This window comes from Chamaea fasciata, unplaced genomic scaffold, assembly GCF_029207755.1.
Source record: "Chamaea fasciata isolate MVZ Bird 193981 ecotype frontalis unplaced genomic scaffold, bChaFas1.0.hap1 SCAF_35, whole genome shotgun sequence".
Lineage (NCBI taxonomy): Eukaryota > Metazoa > Chordata > Aves > Passeriformes > Sylviidae > Chamaea > Chamaea fasciata.
Genome location: NW_027094120.1, coordinates 2,553,331 through 2,578,758, shown reverse-complemented (window position 1 = coordinate 2,578,758; position 25,428 = coordinate 2,553,331). Strand labels below are relative to the sequence as shown.

At 53.4% G+C, this 25,428-nt stretch overlaps 1 protein-coding gene across 1 annotated transcript; it reads right to left on the bottom strand.

Moving 5' to 3' along the window:
* Positions 1 to 4,597: 4,597 nt before the first annotated feature.
* LOC136303490 (olfactory receptor 14J1-like) lies at positions 4,598 to 5,739 on the bottom strand. Its single transcript, XM_066207151.1, has one exon. The coding sequence runs from the start codon at positions 5,737 to 5,739 to the stop codon at positions 4,783 to 4,785; it is 957 nt and encodes a 318-aa protein (XP_066063248.1). The 3' UTR covers positions 4,598 to 4,782.
* Between the last annotated feature and the right edge of the window lie 19,689 nt (positions 5,740 to 25,428).

Genomic DNA, 25,428 nt, shown 5'->3' with positions numbered 1-25,428 from the left:
TCTGTACCCATGGACAGAAGGGTCTATCTATACAAAGGTTTCCATAACATCATTGTTCCCTTGGGTATGGAATGAACACAGAGTGAAGGTGTCAGTCATGCTGCTTGTGCACTCCTTCCTTTCCATACAAGACACATCCATGCACACCCCCACATACAGATATTTTAAAAGGATAGGGATGGATAGAGATTTCCCACAGAGCTCTAACTTTGGCACAACTCACTTGTTTGCTGATGGTCAGGGAATTTTTTTCCCAGCTCTTTGTGAGTAGGTTTCCAAGAGCTGAGGGGAGCCGCATTCAGAAGCAGTTTCAGGATTTCTAGGCAGGAAATGGAGCTGACAACCATCAGTGTAACTCGCCCTATTCATTGGGATGTGCTGCTGGTTCTTTAGGAATATGGCACGATGGAGCCACTAGACTTGGAAAAATCCCAGCTCTCTGTGGATCTGTGGAAAGGGGGGAGCAGCCGGAAAACTTTGTATCTGCTTTGGGGGCCACAAGGTCCAAGTAGCTGCGGTGGCAGAGGGTGACCAGGGCTGGTGGCAGGTGAAGTCCCATTTCATGACATTCACGAATGGAACAGGACGAAGTTCCAAGCACCCCCAATCCCACTGATGAAGTCTTTGTGATGCTGCACATGCTCAAGGGAAAGCTGCTGTCACACAATCTACTGAGATTTATATATCTTATTTTTTTGCAATACTTTATGTCTAAGTTTCAAACTGCAAAATTTTTACACTCACGATGCAGTCATGCACATTCCATCTTTCAATTTCCTATTGCTCCAATCCACTATTTAAATTAACTTAATATTGGTTAAAAAGCCCAAAATCTGCCAAAGGAATTCAGCTGACGGATTTTTTCCACCAGCACATTAACAAAGTAAGTCACTGAGTTGTCTGTTCAAAAACTCAGTTACCTCTTTCCTAATCCAAAGTTACAGAAGACTTTTCACTAAACATTTGGGGTAGTTTTTATCTTTTATATATTTTCTAATCTTTTCTTTTTCTTTTTTCTTTTTTTTTTTTTTCAAAACATAAAACACATCCTATAAAAGGCATTTCCTTTGCTCCTGGTTCCCCTGTGGAGCTGCTCCCTTCCTGGTGGCCGAGCTGCTCAGGCAGAGCCCGGCAGCTCCTGGCCCTGCAGGGCTGAGGCTTTTCCCCGTTGCTGGGCACAGACTGATGGAGCAGCACTGCTGAACACGGGGACACACAGAGGGAGCAGAAGCAGCTGCCTTTGTCCACCTGAAGCTCCAAGGCCCAAACTCTGAGCAGACAGGGCCAGAAGAGACTGGCAGGCTCCCTGTTTGCTGTGCTGCCCCACTTGTGCCCGGCCCAGCTCTGCGGGAGGCAGAGGGAGAACAAGGGGCAGCTCCTGCCAGCCCCCATCCCAGGGACCCCTCCGGCCCCGGGCCCTGGGGCACTGTCAGCACCCGCTGCTCCAGCCACGGCTTCTGCTGGCCCTGACAGCAACAACCAAATTGTGCCTGATCCCCAGGGAGCAGCAGCAGTGCCTGCATCTGATCCCTCAGTCTGGGGCAGGGCTGGACAAATGACCCCCACAGCAGCAGCAGCAGCAGCAGCACATGGAGCTGACTTTGAGCACAGCCCCTGCCACTGTTCCCTCCCGTGGGCAGTGGTGTCACAGCAGCCTGAGGCACCCGGGAGCCCTCAGGGCCAGCAGGGACTTGAGATGGCAGCCCTGGGCTCCTGGGGGTTGTGAAAGGAAGAGAGGTGGGGACTCCTTCTCCACGTAGAGCTTCCCAGATGGAAAAGGCTGCTGTGAGCAGGCAGCTGCAAGGGCAGAGAAAGGAGGGTCTCCACCACTGGATCTGTGCCAGTTCCACAGTCCTGGGCAGCAGCCACCGAGCACAGGGGGAACAGAGGGCACAGCAAGAGGGACAAAACCAGGCAAGGTCAGAGACTGGGAAGAGCCGGACCTGGGAGCAGGAGCAGCTGCTTCATTGCACTCTTGGAGAAAGCTCTTGGCTGCTTCAAAGTGCTGAAAGGCATGAAGGGCAGGGAGGAGGCCACACCAAACAGTGCTCCTGTTTTCACACCCTCCCCTCTCAGTGTCCCAGAAGGAATTGGATGAACTGTATTCTTCTCTCCGAGTCGTTTCGTTCAGTGTGAGCAGCTTAGCAGCAGGAGCTGAAGGAGCTGAAGCCTTAGGCCACAAGCACTGACCAAGAGGAAATTCTTGAGTCAAGTAATGCTGCTAACATGGACCTAACTGAATCCAGCAGATGGAATCCTGGAATTATAGAATTCTTTCTGTTGGGAAAGACCTCTGAGCACATCAAGTCCAGCCGTTCACCCAGCAGTGTCAAGCCCAACACTAAACCTGGTCCCTGAAGTACCAAGGCTGGACAACAGGCCCTGAGCCAAGGTGTCCTCTGGATGTAACTTCCAACCAAAGATTATCTTTGTATGTGCTCATTAATGAAATATGCATGGTCATTAGTGCTGTGATAGACGTATCCCCTCATCAGTGAAACATGGATTGATCTTTCTGTATTTAGAAACTGGACAAGGCCATGAAATCCGACATCTGGCCTTGTTTGGGGGTGGATGGTATTGGTTATTGGTTATATTTGAGCTCTGACCAGGCTTTGGAACAAACCCAAGAGGAGAATGAAACCAGATGTTCCCGCACCAGAAGTGCTGTCAGTTTGTTTATTCAGCGCTGTCAGAGCTGGGCCCTCTCACAGCCGGGTTGGAGCCTCACCTGTGGCTGGAGGCACCTGCAGGAATTCCCAGTGTCCGGGAGTGGCTCTGCAGTCCTTGGCTGTGACAGCTTCCCCCAGCTGATGTGTGGATCTGGTTGATGGGAAAGTCTGAGAGTAACAGGTACATCTTTTTTCATAATCACTGCAGGCAATCTTTGGTAGTGACGATTGGGTGCATTGCTGAGCTTCCCCTTTTGTCATTCTTTGCAGTTTTGCGTTATAATAAATCACACCATACCTGAACCTTGTGTCTGTGTTTTTGGTGCCGACCCTGCTCAGTGGCAGAACAGACACTGCAGCCCCACAGAACCAAGGGTACATTGTGACACTGCGGGGCCTGGTGTGACCAAGGGGACCAGAGTGACACCGTGGGGCCCCATGGAACCAAGGGACCGGTGTGAAACTGCGGGGACTCTTATAATCAAGGGCCCATTGTTTTCCTCTCCCTGCCCCAGCCCTGCAGAGCAGCCCAGTCCAGTCTGGCCCAGCAGCAGGAACTGGAGGCACTGGAGGTCATGGACAGCCACTCTGTGTCTGCAATGCTCAGGAGATGCTCAGCTCAGGCAGCTCCTGCAGCCCCAGGGCCAGCCCCGCTGCCCAGCACAGCAGCAGAGAGTTGGCCCCGGGGCTCCTCAGGCTGCTGCTGCTGCCCCAGGGACAGGGCAGCCTCTTGCCAGGGCTCCTCTGCACACCCACGGGCTCCTGCTCTGCTCCTGGCACACGGCAGCTGCCCACAGAGCCTTTCCCAGGGGAACACGTCTGTGCTGGCCTGAGCAGCCATTGCTGCAGCCCCTGCCCTGCTGCCCACAGCCCCGAGCTGGGGCTGCTGCTCTGCAGAGCACGGGGGCTGTGCTGCCCGGGGCCCTGGGCTGCCTCTGCTGGGCTCTGCTGCTCAGCCCGGGAGACAGAGGCAGCTGATGGTGCTCCCTGCACTGACCCCCTCCCACACAGGCTCTGCTGGGGCCGTGGAGGCTGCTCAGAGCTGCCTGCCTTGTTCCAGGGCTGCCACATGGCCTTGGGGCTGCCCTGGATCCTCCTGGGGAAGTTCCCTGAGGGCCAGAGCAGTCAGTGCCCAGACTCCTCTCCCTGTGCCTGCTGTGTCCCCTGGGGCTGCAGAGCTCTCCTGGCTCACAGCAGACATTCAGTCCTTGATCTCGGCGTGACCCCACCCTGGCCAGGCCTGTGCCCAGGGAGCTCCACTCCCTGCTGATCCCTGGCACACGCTGTCCCTGCAGCTCCCCTGTGTTCTCCTGGCAGCTCCCAAGGCCCTCCAGACAAACATTCCCCTGCCATCAGCCCTGGCACAAGCTGCAGAGCCCCAGGAAGGTTCAGCACAGGCCATTCATCATCTGATGGGCCCTGGCCACCAACAAGCAGAACCTGAGGCAGCCCTGAGTCCCCTGAAGGCCACGCTGGGACCCTGATGTCATCCCACTGAGCCCTGGGAGAAAAAGGAGCACAAGGAGCCTCTTCAGAGTCTGTTCCTTGGGCCTGTTCCTGAGAGTGACTCTGCAGGGAGAGCAAAGCCTTCCTGCCCTGCCCTCCCTGTGCTGCTGGAGCTGCTGTGCTGGAGCCCAGCTGTGTCCCAGCAGTGCCCATGGCCAGTCCCTGCCTGTGGTCACAGCAGGGACACGCAGCAGGACAGTGACCAATGTGCCAGAGCACTGCGGCCTTACAGCCACAGAAGGGCTGGGAAGGAGAGGCTGGAGCTGGGAAGAGCAGCACTGAAAGGACCAAGCACTGCTGCTCCCTGGCAGTGTAGCTGTGCTGGGACTCTTTTCCCCTTCTCGCCTCTAACTTCATGCAGGTTACAAAGATGGGATCCCAGGAAAAACAAGCACTGCAAGGTAGTTTATTTTCTTGAAATGTAGCAATACAGTAAATCCTGGTTTACAGAGCTTCTGGATAAAATTCAAGAGGCAGACAGTGAATTAGATGGGGGTGATTAAAAAAATTTCACTGGGGATAATTTTCTGACAGAAAAACCCATTGAACACTACCAAAGACCTGGGAAGGCCTTTTGAGCCTGTCATGAGTTCCATTCTGAAAATTATGGCCAAGAAAACAGGCAGTTTGTTGCTCCTGAAAAGCATCTACTCATCATTTTCCTCAGGGCATCCTTGAGCTCCTGGTTCCTCAGGCTGTAGATGAGGGGGTTCAGGGCTGGAGGCACCACCGAGTACAGAACTGACAATGCCAGATCCAGGGATGGGGAGGAGATGGAGGGGGGCTTCAGGTAGGCAAATGTGCCAGTGCTGAGGAACAGGGAGACCACAGCCAGGTGAGGGAGGCAGGTGGAAAAGGCCTTGTGCCGTCCCTGCTCCGAGGGGATCCTCAGCACAGCCCTGAAGATCTGCACATAGGAGAAAACCGTGAACACAAAACAACCAAGACATAAACAGATGGAAAACAAAAGAAGCCCAAGTTCCCTGAGTTTGGAGTGTGAGCAGGAGAGCTTGAGGATGTGTGGGATTTCACAGAAGAACTGGCCCAGGGCATTGCCATGGCACAGGGGCAGGGAAAATGTATTGGCTGTGTTCAGCAGAGCATTGAGAAAGGCACTGGCCCAGGCAGCTGCTGCCATGTGGGCACAAGCTCTGCTGCCCAGGAGGGTCCCGTAGTGCAGGGGTTTGCAGATGGACACGTAGCGGTCATAGCACATGATGGTCAGGAGGGAAACCTCTGCTGAAATGAAAAAGACAAACAGAAACACCTGTGCAGCACATCCTTCATAGGAGATGGTCCTGGTGTCCCAGAGGGAATTGTGCATGGCTTTGGGGACAGTGGTGAGGATGGAGCCCAGGTCGCTGAGGGCCAGGTTGAGCAGGAAGAAGAACATGGGGCTGTGCAGGTGGTGGCCGCAGGCTACGGCGCTGATGACGAGGCCGTTGCCCAGGAGGGCAGCCAGGGAGATGCCCAGGAAGAGGCAGAAGTGCAGGAGCTGCAGCTGCCGCGTGTCTGCCAATGTCAGCAGGAGGAAGTGGCTGATGGAGCTGCTGTTGGACATTTGCTGTGTCTGGCCATGGGGGCCTGTTCAAGGAGAAAAGATCAGTGACAGGTTAGGAGAAAGTTCTTTCAGTAAAATCAAAGCCTTTTCCCACAGACCATTCTTCTGTATCACACTGACAGCCTTTTGATTTTCTAGCAGATTTTCCTTAAACTCCAACTGGGGAGCCCTGGTTGGTGCTGGCTGAGTGGGTCTTCAGGTTCAGGGCAATTACATGCAGGGTTTTTATAATTCAGCCTTGCCGTGCAGACGTGAGAGGGGGACAGGGAACCCGTCCTCGTGTTCCACTTTGAAACCCTGTTAATACAGAAGTCTCTGTCAGCTTGTACTCCCACTGCCAGTGACCAGGAATGGTAAAGTCTGTTTAAATGTTCTAGAGTTTTTTCAACAGCTTTTCTTCATCTCCACTTGACTATTTTTGATGTCAGAAACTCAGCATTTCTGCTGCTGCGCTTAGGGAGAACAGAGCAAGTTCTCTGAGGCAAGGTGGTGCATGGAGAATGAGGGGAGGACCTCTGTCACCCTGTCCTGTTCCAGGATTCTCTGGGCTTTCACCTGTCCCCTACACAGGATGATCACCCTCCCATGTTTCCTTTAAAAACCGTCCTGACACTGCTGAGAGCTGATGGATCCACCAAAGTCCACCCAATGTCCATCCTCTTCTCAAGGGCTCAGCCCCACATTTGTACCCAAGAACACACGGGACTCATTCCACCAACCCAACAGCATTTTCTCCATCACAGAACTTGTGTGTCTCCCCGTGGGGCTTTCAGATAACACAAAGATGCTACAGGGCAGGTTTGCATTGTGGAGGGAAGCTGGAAGCTTGGAAGGAAATCTCAGGGAGACTTTCAAGTGTCCTAATGATGGCACTGGATTAAATGAGATGGAGCTCCTTCCCTGGCTGCACTGACAGCATTGCCCACAGCCGGGCACTGGGGACAGGGTCACCCTGAGCCAGCTGTGCCCCCTCCCAGAGCCCCCCAGTGCCAGGCAGCAGCTCCCAGCCCTGTGCTCTGCAGAGGGAACTGGGCCCGGGGCTGCAGAGCTGCCCCATGGCTCTGCTGCAGCTCTGCCTGCACAGGAGGGGCTTCATGCCTTGGACCCTCTCTTGGTTTGGGAAGACAGGTATCTGCTAGGTAATAATAAAAACAACAACTGCAGTTTCTTTTGGGATGGAGAGTGTAACCCCCCCCCCCCCTTCACTCTCTTTTTTTTCTTTTTTAATTATAAATTACAATCAGAGGCTCTTAGGCAAAGATTTGGGAAATAGGAATAGCAGTTTTTTATTAGTATGTATTACAAAGTAAACAAACACAAAAAAACCCTCACCAAACAACTACAGCATTAATAATAAACGAAAACAGTACCAAGATCCTTGAGGGTTTTGTTTCACAAAAAATAGGGCAGTTTGGTTTCGGTGTCTCTGCAGGATCCTCAGAGCACCAAGCTGAAACTTTTCCAGCCAGCAACAGCCGTTCCCTCTCCCCCCGAACGCCGAAAAAAGAAGAGCCCGCAGCTGTCTCAAGCTTTGTCTTTTACCTGCATTATCTCTTCCTTCTAACTTTGTCCACCTCTTTGTTTTGGTTAAGTACCCTCAAGTATCCAACACTTGGTCTCCTTGGTAACTTCTGGGGAAAAAATTCTTTAGAGAAAGAAGGAACAAACCTGACCCCCAACAGACCCCCAGCCCTGAGGGCAGAGGCTTGGCTGGGGGACAAGAGGGAGGGGGCTTGTTCCGAGGGAGGGGCTGCACTGGAAAGGATCCTCTGGAGATCTCTCCCTGCCACAGCATTTCTGGGTTTTGTTTTCTCTCATTTCCTGATCTTCTCTCTGCTTCCTGGAGATTTTTCTCCTGGAGGTATTTCCCTGTTCCTGATCTCTCCCTGCCAGCACTCACAGACCCCAAATCTCTGTGCACCCTCCTTGGCCCTACAGAAACCTGCCTGTTTGCAGGGCACTGGCTGGGGGCAGGTTCTGTTTGGAGCTTGGAGAAAGGACAGGTCAGACTAAGCCTGATGGCTCCAGTGAAGGTGATGCTGGTGCTGTCCATGGGCAAAGGAGTGGATGAAAGCACTTTTGGGAGCCCATGAATAGCACTGGAGGTATAGTTCAGATGCCTTAGGGACTTTTAAACATGAAGTTGTTTATTATTTATCCCCCCCGTTCACCAGGAGTAAGAAACTGAAAACAATGACTCAGTAAATTTTATCTTTATAAAAATTATTGTCCTGGAAATATTCCTGGAGTGAGCAGAAGCCCTGAGCATGTCCACATGGTTACAGCAGAGATAGTCTGAGTTGTACTTACAGAATCCATAATGGGATGTTCCTGCTTTAGGAGATCATTGCAGGAGCTGCAGCTGCATTGTCCTGCAGCCAGAGGCTTCCAGTGTCAAGGGCTGGAAATGATTCTAGCCCAGTCAGTCCTCAGCATCTTCCCAGCCCTGAGTGATTGAAGCTCTCTGTGCCTGTGTGCTGGGCCCAGGGTGGCTGCAAGCAGTGCCCCAGCCCTGCTGGGCTGTGCACAGGAGCCACTTTGATGGAGAAATGCCTTTTTGAAGCTCATCTTGGTTGCCAGGAGGTGCCTCTGTGTCAGGAGCCCGGCCCAGCTCAGCAGCACAGACACAGCACAAGGATGTTAATGAGCCTCTCAGGGATTTGCTGTTGTTTACATCAGACTCAGTCCCTGAGAGAGTGTTCAAAAAACTTCTCAAGGACTCAAAGTCAGATTAAAAACGCCAAAGTTTCTTGAAGTTTTAAATGGGTCCCATTGAGGGACACGCCTGAGAAAGTGTCCCCAGGTTCCAGTTAGAGCAGAACACCGCAGGCACTGATGACAGGTGGGGACAAACAAGGCAAAGGTGTCTCTGATGCTGAGCAAACCTGCATGTGTTTCAGGAATGCAAAAGGCCAAGGCCTGAGCTCCAGCCCCTGGCAAGGCAGATGCTGTCCCTTCCTGTGGTGGTTTTATGTTTGCTGAATTTTGTTTACTAGCTGGGAGATAAGATTTTGGGAGAAAAAGCTGAAAGAGGCTCAACCTAAAAGTAAAAACAGATAGATTTTATTAGCATACACTAAGAAAAGAGAAAAAGGAAAAATGAGACATTCAAACATCTTTTCACTTACCACAAACCGTTCACTTTCCCACTCAACAGAGAGAAAACCATGATTTTTAGCCAGTTGCAGCTATTTAAACACAATCCTGCATCACCTTGGGAGAGGAGCCTCTCTAGAGTTTATGGAGATACATGCCACAGGAAAAGGTCTGGTGGTTCTCATGGTCACAAATCTGCAACCACACGGAATTTTTGCAGATTCTGTGCAGTCCCACCCATATAACAGGTTCCCAAGCTGCTTATGGGCCTCTGCATGTTTGGGGTACCATTTTAAGAATGCTTTTCTAATATAAAGCAAGGATTCTCTTCTTCTTTCTCTAAAATCATCACTATCTCAAAAGAAATAGAGACCTCCTTTTATGCCTAGGAGCCGGAACTTCAAAATTACTTCCTTTCTAGAAGCATCTTCGTCTCAAAGGCTGAGACTTCCTTATTTTTTCCCAGGAGCCGGGTATATTTTCTATTCAAAATCCTAAATTAAATCTCATTCATATCAGTACATACAACTGTTTGACTAGAACTTGCGTTCTCCCAAACAGCATTATAATAATCTATTTTTCTTTAATTCACATCCAGAGAAGTCTGGTCAGAAATATCCACTTCTTCCAATAATCTGGAACAGTTGGATGGGTGGGCAGAGTCTAACAAAATGAAGTTTAATGAGTCCAAGTGTCGATTCCTGCATTTTGGCCACAATAACCCCCTGCAGCATTATAGGCTGGGGACGGTGTAGCGGGACAGTGCCCAGGCAGAAAGGGCCCTGGGGGTTAGCTTCAAAATCCCCCATTTCCTCTGGGACAACTCCCCCTTGTTCAAACTGTCCTGCTCTGACACCAGCCTGCTTTGGGAAACAGACTGTGTCTTCTTACCGTGTGTCGTGCTGGGCTCCTTATGTTTGACTCTGGCATTTGACATCTGTGTCCTTTTCTGTGTTCTGCATCTTCCAGCAGCCTCTGGGAGGAAGAAAGCTTTGACCACGTGTTCTTCCCATCCCATCACCTTATCCATTGCCCGTGGGAGCTGCATTGCTCTCTGCATGTGTCCTGCAGAAGTTGTTTCCTTGAGGACCAACAGAACCGGAGCTCTGCTGAACACAGTCCTGTTCCCATTCCTAAATCCATTCATCTGCAGCCTTGGGAACAAATCTGTGATCCTGGCCCTGAAGAAATCCATTGCCAGGCCAAGAACAAAGCCTTTCCTCTAAGCATGGTGCATTTCTGGAAAGCCATCCCAAGGATCTGGTATCATCTGTTACACAAAACCAGTGCCTGTGTGTGCAGCCTCCAAACACGGCTGCCTCAGGAGATTGACGCTCCTGCTGGGTTGTGTCAGGGTAAGAGAGAAGAGACTCATCTGCACTCCCAGACAGGGCACCAACAATGGCAGCAGGACAAACTCAGTTCATTCTCTGCCCGGGCTGCTCCCGGGCCCATCTCAGGAGAGCCACCAGCTCATTAAGAGCCCATCTCTGGAACAGAGAAGAGCTCAGAGGAACAGTGGCAAGTGACAATCCAAATTACAGCTCCTGAGCGATGCACACCTTGTCCCAGCTCCTTTCCTGGGACAGCCATCAGCCCTGCTTTGAAACCCCAAAGTCTGAAACCCCAAAGTCACCCTCCCAGTAAAGAAAGACTTTCTCCTGTGCAGTCTAAACCCTCCCTGGTACAGCTTTGAACCATTCTCACACGTTCCATCCCAGGATATCAGGGAGAAGAGAAAGGGAAATGCAGGGCAGAGCCAGGGGGGCAGCGAGATGGGAGTGTGCAGCCTGCAGGGACACAGCAGCAGCTGTGGGACAGCGCAGGACAAGCTGTGCTGGACGTGGCCAAGGGCCCGGCAGGGCTGGCAGTGCCCAGGAGAAGCCAAGTCTTGGTGCCCTGGGGCACAGCAGGGTCTGTGCCACCAAGGGCTGGGAGGGGACACCTTGTCCTGAGGCCCTGGGGCCTCCTGGCACAGCCCCAGCAAGGCTGGGCACTGTCACCCCCTTGTCCTGCCCTCAGCATCCCCCCACATCCCAGTGGCCCCAGGGATCTGTGGGGACCAGTCCCTGGGGAGCCTTGGTCAGGAATGGCCCTGGGGGGCTCCTCAGTGCTCCCAGGGACTGCAGGTTTTTCAAAGCACTTTGGGTTTTGCTTTTGCCTGAGAGTCTCTGAGGGGTTTGTGCAATCACGGCCTCCAATTGTCTGCTGTAATTAGTCCCTTGAGATGTTTTGTCACTAACAACACTCAGTGGGGCTCATTAATGCCTCAAGTTACTCAAGAGTCATTAAAGTACTACTTTTTGACACTGAATCACTCTGAGAGGTTTGTGCAGTCATGGCCTCCAATTATCTGCTGTAATTAGTCCCTAGAGAGGCTTCGTACTGACACTCCGTGGGGCTCATTAATGCTCTGAGATACTCAATGTCTTTTAAGGTACTTTGGGTTTTCCTTCCCACACTCCATCTCTGAGAGGTTTCTGGGCACTCTTGGCCTCCAGTTCTCTCCTCCAAGGAGTCCATGAGGAGCCTGTGTTGGGGATGGACCTCAGTGGGCCCCAGGAATGCTTTGAGACACGTTGGGTTTTTCCTCTGACTTGGACTCCTGGAAAGGTTTGTGCCATCTCCTCTCAGGCCCTGAGGGCTCAGCACCAAATGCACCACGGGGCTCTTTGGGATCAAGCAAGTCCTGACAAACCACGGCTCTGCCTTGATTTCCCTCTGCTCTGGTGCAGTTCATTAGGAAGGTTTTGTACTGCAGTTATGGAGAAAGATTTCAAAGAGCTTCTAAGAAATTCACATTCCTGTTATAAAGGGTGTGTTTTATTACTGTTCTCTTTGGAGCAGAGGTGATTGCAGCATTCTGTGATTGATGTCGATCCATGGTCCCTCCTTAGGCCTGGCCTGCTCAGAGAAGCTGTGCCTTGGGGTCTGACCCAGTGTGGACAACCTTGTTCCACATTCCCCAAGCCCATCCTGCCTGTCCTCACTCACCTGGGACCTGCTTTGCTCAGAGAGCTGCCTGCACTCAGGCAAAAAGGGCTTTTCTATTTTTGAAGCAATGTAAAACTCGTAATTTTCCCCACTGAAAACAGACACACTCCTCAAGTGTGTGCCAGCCCAAGGGGCCACCAAAACCACTCCAGCCCTGCCCTGGGCCGGCTGTGAGGGTGGATCAGCATCCCAACCTGCCCTGGGCCACTGCAAGGGGCTGTGGCCACGGACACTGCACTGACCCCACTGCTGGGTTTGGGAGCCACGGCAACCGGGAGCAGTTCAAATGTCCTTGGAAACACTGAGGAGGACTGGGACATACTGGGGGACACTGGGAACACTTTGGGAGACACTGGGACATATTTTGAGTGATACTGGGGGATACTGGGACAAACTGGGGACAATGGCAACAGTGTGGGGAAGACTGGGGGATACTGGGGCGTTCCATGAAAGATATTGGGGGAATTGGAAGGGAATGGGAATGAACTCAGGTGTATTGGGAGGGACTGGGCTGTACTGGTAATGAAATGGGCTGTAAAGGGGGGGACTGAAGGGGCACTGGGGTACAACTGGGCTGTACTGGGGATGAACTGGGCTGTACTGGGAAGGACTAGAGGGGTTGAATCGGCTGTTCCCGCCTCCGCAAACTCCCATTTGCCGAGGCTCCCGCCCGTCACCGCCAGCACCCAATCAGTGCCAGGAAACCGGGGCCTCGGGGCGGTGCCTGCTGTCGGTGCCACGTTTCGGTTTTGCCTTCAACTCCCGTCATGCACCGCGGCCCAATTGAGCCCCATTGCAGCCCGGACTACAATGCCCGTCATGCCCCGCGCTCCACAGAACCCCGCCCCCGTATCCCCCCTCCCCCCCATGTGTCCCCTACGTTTCCCCCACACCCTCCAGGATCCCGAAGTGCCCCCTCAGTATTTATTTGGAACCCCCCAAAATCGTCCCCGACTCCCCTGAATGCTCCCAACCCCAGAGATGCCCGTTAGAGCCACTTCTGGGAATTCATCTCCGATCATCCCCCGTGCTCTCAGAGCTCTGCCCAACACAGTCTCGCGCCGAAAATTCCTGCTGTGCCCCGTGTCCTAAAGCGCCCGGTTCGAGCTCCCCAAGTTCCCCCCAATTCCTCCCGAACCGCACACGTTTCCCCCGAGGGCCTCAAGTCGCGACTCGGACGCAGAAGTGTCCGCCAAGCGCCTTCCCGGACCCGCCACAGCTCGGCTTTATGCACTTCCGGGACTACAGCTCCCAGCATGCTCCGCGGCGCACACGGAGCCCTATTCCAGCCGTGACTCCATCTCCCGTCATGCCCCGCGCCCCACCGACAGCCATTGGAGCCGCGCCTCGAACTCCCGTGATGCTCCGCGGCCCCGTTACACCGTGTTCTACCCGCGCCTACAACTCCCATCATCCCCCGCGCCCCAGAGAGTCCCCTCAGGGCCCCCAAGTGCCCGCCCGGACCCCGAAGGGCCCCAGATTCCCCTCCCTGACCTCCAAGTGCCCACCCGCCTCCCCCAGATGTCCTTCAGACCCCAAATTTTCTTCAGATTCCATCCCCAGGTTTAGAACTGCCCCAAATGTGCCCCAGAAATGTCTCCGTGGACCCCAAAGTGGCCCCTTTTACCCTGTCTGAGAAAACGATAAAGAAGATTACAAAAGGAGTAACAATAGGACTAATTAGCATAAATAGGGAGGAATCAATAGCCAGATGTTGTCAATGAATTAATGAAGGGAATTTTGTAACTTAGAACCAATGACCAATAATTTTTTGGTTTGCTAAATATGTCGCAATTTGGTTTTTTTTTAAATATATGTCAAACTTTGGTAAAAACATATATAATAGTATTTATATATTTATAAATATTATTATGATTTCCTTATAAATTTTATTTTTAAAGAAAAATTGCTAATTTCCAAAAATTATTTCAGATGTCAGTATTTGGTGGATGATTTCAGACACGGTGAGGTTGGGGTGAGGAGCAGGTTGTCCAAACAGGGTCAGCCTGCAAGGGGCTCATTCTCCATGCCCAGACCTCCTAAGGAGACACTCAGCATTAAGATCACTTGGGGAATGTTTCTTTCACCTCTTCAATGGACTGAAAAATAAAAAAAAAATGCAGCCTTGATTAGAAAAACAAATCAGGAGATGGACTTTGAAATTTTCCGCCATAAGAGAACTCCAAACTGGCTCCAAGCAGCTGCACAAGCCCTGGAGACGAAGACAAGTGAAGGAAGAAAAGGAGGTCGTGACTGCTTTCTGGATTTGAATCAGCCCCATGCTGGATTTGGGGCTGAGTCCAGAAGCTCCAGGCACTGAGAGAAGGTTGAAGAAGCTGCTCAAGGAGGCAGAAGCAAAACTCCAAGTCCCTTGGAGCGTCCCTGGGCCCCACTGAGGGCAGGGAGTGCCAAAGGCTCCCCAGGGACTGCTGAGAGCAGATCCTTGAGGCCAGGATTGCAGGGAGCCGCAGGCTGTGAGCAGGGAACTGCAATGCTGAGCAAGGCCTGGGCTGGTTGGAGGCAGCAGAAAGGCCAAGCCCTGAGCCCAGGCCTGGCACAGCAGGGCCTGTCCCTCCCGGGTGGCTCGGGGCTGCTTGTGGGGCAGTGGGATGGGAGGGGCAGCGAGGACAAATGGCACAAAGCTGTGTGACACTCCCGATCCTCATGGCACTGCGGGCCAGTGTGACACAGCAGGGCCTCATGGAAACAAGAGGCCCTAATGAACCTGCGGGGCTGTAACACCCCAGAACACTGAAATAATGGGGGTACCCAAAGGTTCTCTTACTCGAGTTTGGTGCACAAGGAGAAATGCCAACCAGATAGTCTCAGGATGAACAGATGCACAGAATATTCTTATTTGCAAGGAACAGTCAAGGATCATAAGTCCAACTCTTATGTGAATGGCACACAGAGGGACTGAACCCACAACCTTAGTGATATTAGCACCATACTTTAACCAACTGAGCTAAGAGGTCAAAGCAACACACAGCTCTACTGGCAAAATAGAGAAAATCAAGGAACTTGGAAAACCATTTAATAAAACATCCAACTCAAAACTCTTATCATAGCAGTAGCTTCATTGACTTAGCCCATTTGACCTGGAAACCTTTACAGAATTACAGAATGACAAAATGACTAGATTGGAAGAGACCTCCAAGATCATTGAGTTCAACCCATGTCCCAACACCTCACCTAAGCCATGGCACCTAGTGCCACATCCAGTCTTTTTTAAAACACATCCAGAGATGGTGATGCCACCACCTCTCCAGTCAGATCATTCCAGAACTTTATCACCCTTTCCGTAAAAATCTTTTTCCTAATTTCCAACCTATATTTCCCTTTGTGCAGCCTTAAGACTCTGTCCTCTCATTCTGTCAGTGGCTGCCTGGAGAAAGAGACCAAGCCCCACCTGACTACAAACACCTTTCAGGGAGTTGTAGAGAGTGATAAGGTCACCTCTGACTCTCCTTTTCTCCAGGCTAAACAACCCCAGCTCCCTCAGTCGTTCCTCACAGGACTTGTGTTCCAAGCCACTCACCAACCTTGTTGTCTCCTCCGGACACATTTAAGCATCTCAAGGTTATTCTTAACTGAGGGCCCAGAACTGGACACAGCACTCGAGGTGTGGCCTCAGCAGTGCCGAGTACAGGAGAAGAATGACCTCCCTGCTCCTGCTGGCCACACCATTCCTGATCCAGGCCAGGTGCCATTGGCCTTCTTGGCCACCTGGGCACACTGCTGCCTCATGTTCAGTTGCCTGTCGACCAGAACCCCCAGGGCCCTTTCTGCCTGGGCACTGTCCAGCCACACCGTCCCCAGCCTAGAGCACTGCAGGGGTTATTGTGGCCAAAATGCGGAACTCAGCACTTGGACTTAATAAACTTCACCTTGTTGCACTCTGCCCACCCATCCAACTGTTCCAGGTCTCTCTGCAGAGCCCTCCTACCTGCCAACAGATCGACAAATGTTCCCAGCTTAGTGTCATCTAAAAATTGACTAATAAGAGATTCAATAGCCCCATCCATGTCGTGAATACAAATGTTGAACAGAGCTGGCCCCAGCACAGACCCCTGAGGAACACCCCTGGTGACTGGCTGCCAGCTGGATGCAGCACCCTTCCCCACCACTCTCTGGGCCCGGCCATGCAGCCAGTTGTTAACCCAGCAAAGAGTGCTCCTGTTCAAGCCGTGGGCTGCCAGCTTTTCCAGGACCGTGCTGTGGGAGACAGTGCCTAAGGCCTTGCTGAAGTCCCAACAGACAACATCCACAGCCTTTCCCACATCCACCACACAAGTCACCTGGCCATAAAAGGAGACATAAAAACTGGTCAAACATGACCTACCCCTCCTAAACCCATGCTGGCTGGCTCTGATACCCTGTCCATGAAACAATATAAACTGCTCCGTGACCTTTACCATGTACTGAGGTCAGGCTAACTGGCCTATAATTACCAGGATCCTCCTTCCCACCCTTCTTGTGAATGGGTGTCACATTGCCCAGCTTCCAGTCATCTGGAATCTCACCAGTGGGCCAGGACTGTTGGCAAATGATGGAGAGCGGCTTCACAAGCTCATCTGCCAGCTCCCTCATCACCCTGGGGTGGATCCCACCTGGGCCCATAGATCTATGAACATCCAAGCAGCTCAGCAGTTCTCTGACTGCCTCCTCCTGGACACTAAGTTCCCTCCCACATCCAGTACAGAACAAAGGTTGGCCTTCCTATTGCAGTTAATATATTTGAAAAACTTTTTTTAATATCCTGTACAAAATTGCCAAATTAAGTTTGAATTGAGCTTTGGACTCCCAAACACTTTTCCTACATGCTCTAGCAATCCCCTTAAATACTCCTTGACCTGACCCTCCTTCCAAAGATGATACATCCTCTTTTTATTCCTAAGTTCCTTCAAAACCTCCTTGCCCATCCAGGCTGGACGTTTGCCTCGTCAGCTCATCTTTTGGCACACGGGGAAAGCCTGTTCCTCTGCCCTCAAGATCTCTGCTTTGAAGCACGCCCACCTTCCCTGGACTCCTTTGTTTTTAAGGGCTGCTTCCCTAGCAACTCCCTGAATAAGTCTTGTAAATTGGCCAAAGTCTGCTGATTGGAAGTCCAGTGTAAAAGTCTTCTTGATGTTCTTCCTGATTTCACCAAATATCGAGAACTCTATAATTTCATCATCACCGTGTCCCAAGGAGCCTCCAACCACCACATCTCCCACCAGCCCTTCTCTATTTGCAAACAACAGGTCGAACATAGGCCCTCCCCTGGTGGGGCTCACTCACCAGCTGCAACAAAAAGTTGTCCTCCATACACTCCAAAACCTTCCTGGACTGCCTCTTTCCTGCTATATTAAGTTCCCAGCAGATATCTGGCAGCTTAAAGTCACCTACAAGAACAAGGGCTGGTGATCCTGAAACATTCTCCAGCTGCTTTTAGATTAAGTTGTCCACCTCTTCTTCCTGGCTGGGTGGATGATAACAGACTCCCAGCAGGTTCCCCCGGTACCCCGTCCTGTTTTCTTAGGGTACAACGGTAACAATGAAAACCTTACCAAGGGCACAACTCCCAAGTCCACAAGGAAAAGAACAGACAAGCTGTCAAGTTCTTCAAATATTTGTCCTGCTTTGCTGCAAGACTCCTACTGCACACACAGTGTGGAAAGCCAAGGGAAGCTGCAGTTGGTGGCACGTCTTGTGACAGAAGCTGCACCTCGTTCTCCAGGAAGTGTTCTTGGAAAGAGCAGACAGGAGTGTGGAGAAGATTCAGGGAAAACTGAAAGAGCTTTTAAGAAATGAAATGAAAATGTATAGAACCAATACTAAGATGTCCTTGTCAAATGATTTTGATGCTCCCCTTTTCCATCTTGCACTACTTCTCCATCCCATGAACTACAAATGGATCTCACCTCTAAGATCCATGATTTGGCAAGTTTGAGATGCTGTAAAATACCATGAGCTACACACAATTTGCCTTCCCCTGTTTTTCTTGGAAAGCAATGCTGGAGACACAAGTGCAGTGCTTGGGCCAGGTACAAATTCTGCATTCAGGGAACGTGCTCTGACAGTGTCTGACCCTCAGCAGGGACAATGCACAGCAGCAACCAAGGGGATTGCTCTGCCACAGTGCAGGAGTCAAGACTCTGTGTCTTGGCTCCTGTGGGCAAAGTTCCCGTGTTTGGACAGGCTCGGGGCTGCCCCCGGGGAGCGCGGGGCTCGGCGTGGGGCTGAGCGGGCAACGGACAAACGGACCTGGGGAAAAACGGCCCCGGGGCTTCAGTTGCTACAGCAGCAGCGGCAGCAGCGGCAGCAGCAGCGGCAGCAGCAGCAGAAAAAGGACTTTTCTAGACTTCCTCCTGCTTTTCCTCTTCCTCTCCTGCAGGCCCGCACCCTCTCCCTTAGTCCCGCACCCTCTCCCGATCTCCCTGTCCCGGTGTCCCCGTCCTCTCTCAGTCTCCCTCTCCCCTGCAGGGCCGGGCCATGCCCCCGGCCCGCCCCCGGCCCCGGGTGGGGCTGCCCCGTCTCCGCCCCCGGCCCCGGGCCTCCCGCCGCGGTCTCGCCTCCGCCGGGCTCTGGCTGTCCTGGCGATGGCGGTGGCGGACGAGGATCAGTGCCTGGGGCTTCAGCGGCATCGCCGCCCTTTGCCTTCGCCTGTGCCGAGCCCGGCCCCGGCCCCGGCCCCGGCCCCGGCCCCGGCCCCGGCCCCATCCCCGGCCCCGGCCCCGGCCCCTCCCGGGCCCCGCGGAGGACACAGGCGGCGCGGCCGCTCCCGCGGCCTCCGCCGCGGCTTCCCCGGCCCGAGCTCCGCCGCTCGGCAGCGTGGCCGCCGGCCCCGAGCTGCCGCTGTCGCATTGCCAGGAGCGAACGCCTGGGGATTCCCGGCCCGGGGCGGTTGAGGGGCGCTCGGGGGCTGTTGCTGGCCCCGGGCCGAGCACTGACAGCCACGTCTCGCCGGCAGGGAAGGCGCAGCAGGGCCTCCAGGAGCAGTACCGGCTGGGTTCGCTGCTGGGGCGCGGCGGCTTCGGAAGAGTCTTCGCAGGGACGCGGCTCTCGGACGGCGCACCGGTGAGCGGCGGGGCTGGCGGCGGGCGCAGGAGGAGGAGGAGGAGGGCGGAGGAGGAAGAGCATGGGGCTGGGCAGCGTGGGCAGCGTGGGCAGCGAGCTCAGCCCGCTGCTCGCCTTGGCTTGCAGGTGGCCATCAAAAGGGTGCCACGGAACCGCGTCCGGCACTGGGGAGAGCTGGTGAGTGAGCGGGGGCCAGCGGGAGAAGCCGGGGCGTGCCGGGCGGGGACGAGCCGAGGCCCGGCAGGGTGGAAGCCGCCAGGACGCCTCGAGGGAGAGCGGGCGTGGGGCCAGCGGAGGGTGCAGAACATCCCGGGCTGGGTGAGGGCTTCCCCACCCCTGGCACGGCCTCAGCCCCACTGACGGCATCGTGGTCCTCCCACAGCCCAACGGCACCAGCGCACCGCTGGAGATCGTGCTGCTGGACAGGGTCTCCACTGGCTTCCCTGGTGTCGTCCAGCTGCTGGACTGGCTTGAGCTCCCCAGTGAAATTGTGATGGTGCTGGAGCGCCCGCAGCGGTGTCAGGACCTCCAGCATTTCATTCGGGCACGGAGGTTCCTGTCCGAGGAGGTGGCGCGGGAGCTGTTCCGCCAGGTGCTGGAGGCCGTGCGGCACTGCACCAGCTGCGGGGTCCTGCACAGAGACATCAAACCAGAGAACATCCTGGTTGACCTGGCCACCGGGCAGGCCAAATTGATCGATTTTGGCTGTGGCACCTACCTTCAAGACACGGCATACACGCAATTTGCAGGTGAGCCCACGCAAGGATGTGCTCCCAGCTCCTGACATCTCATGGCCCAACATCTCACAGCCCAACCTGGGTGTGGCAGTGGGGATTCTCCCTTTTGCTGCCACTCATGGCACTGACACTTCAGCTGAGTTGCTTTTGAGCAGGGGTGGGTTGGGGCCCAGCTTCCAGCCCTGCTGGCAGCCTTTGCCAGTCACTGTGCCCAGGACTGGGGCTGGGGCAGCCAGCCCGACAGAAACACCCGTGGGTGGGGCTATCAGAGAGCGTGGAGTCAGAACCTGTGCACCAGCCAGTTTGGTGTGCAGGTGAGAAAGGGCTTGGACTGCTCCTCTGGCCTTCTTTGTCTTGTGTTCATAATGTTATTTGGGGCAATGCAGGCAGGGAGAAGGAAGGCATGGTTTTCCTCCTGCTCTGAGTGGGTTTTTTCTTGTTCTGTTCAGGCCTGTCCAGGGCTTCTGCCGCCCTTTTCCTACACCAGTGGTTTCTTTTCCAATGGCAATTTTTCACACAAGTCGCAGGTCCTGGTGGGAGGGCAGCGGGTCACACCATGTGCCACTGGGGCAGTCCCCACATGCCCAGGGATGCTGGGGCCAGGCTCTGGGAGCAGCAGCATCCCCCTGATGAACTCCATCTCTATTCCACAGGAACACCAGCATACAGCCCCCCAGAATGGACCGACTTTGGCTGGTACTACGGCGAGCCAGCTACCATCTGGTCCCTGGGCATGCTCCTGCACCAGATGGTCTGCGGGCAGCACCCTTTCAGGAGTGGCTGGAACATCAGCTGGGGCCAGCTCCCGCTGCCACAACGGCTCTCTCAAGGTGGATCCTCATCTCTGGGCACGGGGGGAATACCAGTGCTGGGAGACAGCAGTTGGCTCGTGAGCATCCTGCTCTGGCAGCTGCTGAGGAGGTGGCACATGTCCTGCTCTCCTGCTCTCCTCCAAAACAGGGAATTGATGGGAAAGTTTAGGCCCAGCTCTGAGCACATCCAGCATGGCCTGGGCATGGGAATGTGAGGCAAAGCAGCCAGGGGCCTTCTCCAACTGACTGGCAGTTTCTGGTTTCTCTTCCCAGAGTGCAAGGATCTCATCAGGTGCTGTTTAGCCGTGGATGACATGGAAAGGCCTTCATTAGAAGACCTTTTTGGTGATCCTTGGATGCAGGAGATTCATCTGGAGTAGAAGAAGGGAGAGAGCCAGAGGCTCATTTTGATGCAGGGCCCTGGTAAGTTTCAGCTGCACACATGCCTTGGCAATCAGAAGCAAAGAAAGCCAGACTTTTTTGTGCTGCCTGTGTCACTGCACAGGGGTGATCAGGTGGGCACAGGCAGCCCTTGTGCTGGAGCTGAGGTGCTCTGCCCACCACTGGTGGCTGCCGTGCGAGTTGTTTTGGCTTGTGCTGGTTCACTGACAGCTGGGGCCCTGGGCAGAACACTGACAGCCTGGTCTCACCCCCAGGGAAGGAGAAGGAGCCCCTGGAGAAGCTGGACCAGGTGGGGCTGCTGCTGCTGGAGACAGTGAGGACGACAACAAGGATGACAACCTCTTCCTGAACCTGGCCACCAGCAATTGAAGGTGATGGACTTCAATTCTGGCACCTTCTTCAAAGCCAGGCTCCACAGCCAATTTGCAGATGACTTCACACACAGGGGGATGCTCCCAGATTTGGGCATTGCACAGCCTGGCCAGGAACCAAAGGTTCCCCCCTTTACTGGGGCTGATGCAACTGATTGTTCAGTGGGCTGCCAAGCTGCTTTTTGGCAGGGCTGGGGGCACGGGCTGGGGTGGTTCTGAAATGGGAGTCGGCTCCTGGCCCTGCCAACAGCCGCCACCCCCCACCATGCCCTGGGCTGGGGCTGGGGCAGCCAGCCCGACACAAACCAACCCCCAAGGTGGGAGCAGAGGTGGGACTCCAGAACCTGTGCTCGGCTGCTTTGCTTTGCCAGCAAGGAAGGACTTGGGCTGCTCCACTCCCTTTGTTTTCTTTGGGATCACCATTAGTTTGGGGGGCAGTGTAGGGGGGGAAGAGTGAAAGCATGGGCTTCCCTCAGTGGTGGGTGGGTTTTTCCCTAGCATGCAGGGCATGGGGGCTTCCTCAACCTCTGACAGAGATAGGATCTTTTACCTTTTCCCTTTTTTCCCTTTTTTGTCTGTAATCTCTTTTTGTTAATTTGATGTTTTTTTTTTTTAAAGGAAGCCTTCTAGGTGGTGTCCAGTCTTGACTGGGAAGTGCTTGGGACCAGCTGTGGAGTGGATGAAGGAGAAGGCTGAGGACGTGGTTTGGGAGCAGCTTTTCTTCCCGCGGCGGATGTCGTGAGGTGTGTCGCCCTCTTGTTGGCACGGGTGGGGTAAGAGCTTTTGGGAGATGGCAGCCAGCACAGGAGCATCCTGCTCTGGGCAGCTGCTGGGGAGGTGGATCTGGCCTGGCTGGCTGCAGGCTGGGCACGTGTCCTGCCCTCCTGCTCTGCTGCCAAAGGCAGCAATGATGGGCAGCTTTGGGCCCCGCTCTGAGCACGGCCAGCATGGCCTGGGCACCGCGGGCGGCTGGGACAAGGGCACAGGAGCCTTCAGCTGACGGGCGGTTTCTGGTTTCTGTCCTTGCAGCCGGGCTCTGCGGATGCTGAGGCTGCTCTGGGCTCTGCCAGGGCTCTGCTGGAGCTCAGCACCGGGCCGGGATCAGCCAAAGAAGAAACGGTGTGACCTGCAGCAGACTTGCCTTGAGCATTTCGCCAATGCAGCTCAAGTTTGCAGAGGATGCATCTCCAAGGGAAAACATGACACCCCCCCAAAATAAACTTGTTTAATACCTTCTGAAATGAAATCAATCTGGGGTGACGCCAAATGACATTTTTCAGCTTGCTCAAGCTGTAGCTCAGCCCTTCTCTGAACAGTTCTGTCCCCCACCTGCATTTTCCTTCACAACTGCTCCCTATTTTCCCCCAGTGAGTTCCCAGCTGATTGCAGTCTCCATCACACACAGGGCCCCCCAAGTGCCCGCCCAGACCCCGAATTATCCGACAGAATCCTTTAGTGCCCCGCCAAGGGCCCACGCGGCTCCCCCAAGTGTCCTCCAGACCCTTAAGTTCTCTAGAAATTCCTTCCCCAGCTCCAAAACATCCCCAAATGTGCCCCAGAAACGTCTCCGTGGACCCCAAAGTAGCCCCTTTTACCCTGTCTTAGAAAATGATGAATACAATTACAAAAGGACTAAAAACCGGACTAATTAGCATAAGAAGGGACAAATCAATAGCCAATAGAGGTCAATGAATTAATGAAGGGAATTGTGTTACTTAGAACAAATGACCAATATTGTCTTTAGTTTCTAAACATGTGTACCTTTTTCAATTTAAATCTAAAATTAGGTATGTAAAGAACAATAATAACATAAATCTGGAAAATATAATTATAATTTTAAAATTAATTACATTTTATTTTTTAACATAATTTTTTTTATGTTTTGGGAGGTCCGTCCGTGGTGGGTGAGGTTAGATATGGTGAAGTTGGGGTGAGGAGCAGGTTGTCCAAACAAGGTCAGCCTGCAAGGGGCTCATTCTTCACCATGCCCAGACCTCCTAAGGAGACATTCTGAATTAAGATCACTTGGGGAATGCTTCTGTCACTTCTTCAATGAACTGAAATATTAAAAATGTGTCTTTTATTAAAAAAAAAAAAAAAAACAAAAAATAAAGAAAAGCACACTTGGAAATCTTCCTCCTTAACAGAACTCCAAACTGACTCCAAGCAGCTGCACAAGCCTTAAATGATAAGGACGGGCAAGGAGACCAGCTCCTTCTCAATGCCATTACTAAGATCAGCTATGGGTGTGGGGGGCTCGAAGAGCTGCGTCCACCGCCACTGCCCCCGACGAATAACGCAGGGAAGATGCCAATCACCATTGCCACAGGGCAGAGCCAGGCTTTCCACCCTCGCGAAAGTCCCTTGGACAGAACCCCAGGAAAAACACTCATAACTCGTGGGCTAGAGATGCCTGTCTGGTCGAGTGCTGTTCAAGTTATGGTGATGAGGCAGAATCTGGCTTTGATTGCTGTCAGGTTCTCTATGGTTCTGCCGACCCAGAGGGGTTTGTCTTAGCCCTTGGTTTCATGTTGGCTCGTTGTTTTTAGGGTTTTTTTCCGCTCCTTCTGGGCGCTGAGGTCCGTGGGAGTCTTCTTCATTTACACACCGGGTGGAGTCACCGGTTGCTGTGCGGGAGCCAGCAGGGCGGGAGCCGGCAGGGCAGGAACAGGTACTCGACGGGGAAGAATACAGTTCTAAAGGAAGAGACTTTGAGGTAAATAGCATTTACCAGGGAAAGCATTACAAAAACAATGGGTATGGGGTAAAGAGTATTTAACAAAGCAGACCTTTCAATAGGTATGAGATACTGCGATAAGTAGCCTTTAACGAGAGAAGGCAGGTGTGGGGTAAACGGTATTTAACAAAAGAGACCTTTCAATAGGTACAAGATAACAAGGTCACCAGTATTTTAACTGAGAGAAGGCACCTTACAGTAGAAATCTTTAACTGTGTTTAGAAATTTGTATTTTATTTCTTACATTGGAGACATGAAGACAACTGAAGAGAGAGAAAGAGCTCGTGAAGGTATTCTGTATTTTCATGAGCCCCACACTGGATTTGGGGCTGAGTCCAGGACGCTTAGGCATGGAGAGAGGGTTGAAGAAGCTGCTCAAGGAGGCAGAAGCGAAACTCCAAGTCCCTTGGAGCATCCCTGGGCCCCACTGAGGGCAGGGAGTGCCAAAGGCTCCCCAGGGACTGCTGAGAGCAGATCCTTGAGGCCAGGATTGCAGGGAGCCGCAGGCTGTGAGCAGGGAACTGCAATGCTGAGCAAGGCCTGGGCTGGTTGGAGGCAGCAGAAAGGCCAAGCCCTGAGCCCAGGCCTGGCACAGCAGGGCCTGTCCCTCCCGGGTGGCTCGGGGCTGCTTGTGGGGCAGTGGGATGGGAGGGGCAGCGAGGACAAATGGCACAAAGCTGCAAGCCCTGCCAGCCTCCTCAGGGAGGGGCCGGGCAGGAGCAAAGTGCAGCCCCTGGAAGGAAAGTTCCTTCTGTGGGGCCTGCAGAGGCGCTGGCAGAGCCCAGGGGACAAAGGCCTGGGTGCCTGTGGCCCTGCCAGCCCTGCCCAGCCCTTGGCCATGTGTCCTGCAGGCTGTGCCCCCTGTGCGTGCTGCTGCTGTGCCCTGGCCGGCTGCACACGCCCATCTCGCTGTCCCCCCAGCATTTCTCAGCCCAGCATTTCTGTGCCCTCCCTGGGCTCCCTGCACCCAGCGCTGCCGGCTCCTGGCACACAGAGCCAGGCCATGGCCCGGCCTCACGCTGGGACACCTCCTGCACCAAAATTCTGCCCTGGAGGGACTTTTCTTTTTGCTCAGCTCCAGGCTGAACCTTTCAAGCTTTGGGGAGGTTTTCTTCTCTTCCCACTGCCAAGGAAAGCTCTGTCTCTTGCTGTTCAAAAACAGAGAAGGGCTGGTGGGAGATGTGCTGATCAGAAGCTGTTTGACGTACAATGACCATGAAATTATAGAGTTTTTATATATTCTGTGAAAGAAGGAGGGGCATCAACAAAATTCTGCAGTGGATTTACAGAGGGCAGAATTTGATTTATTCAGGATGCAGATTTGTGGAGTGCCAAATCAAGTGCTGACATTTTTAAGGGAAACAGCCCTTAAAAACAAAGGGGTCCAGGAAAGATAACACAAATCAGGAAAGAAATCTTGAAGGAGCAGGAACAGCCTGTCCCTCTGTGCCAAAATATGAGCTAGCAAGGAAAATGACTGA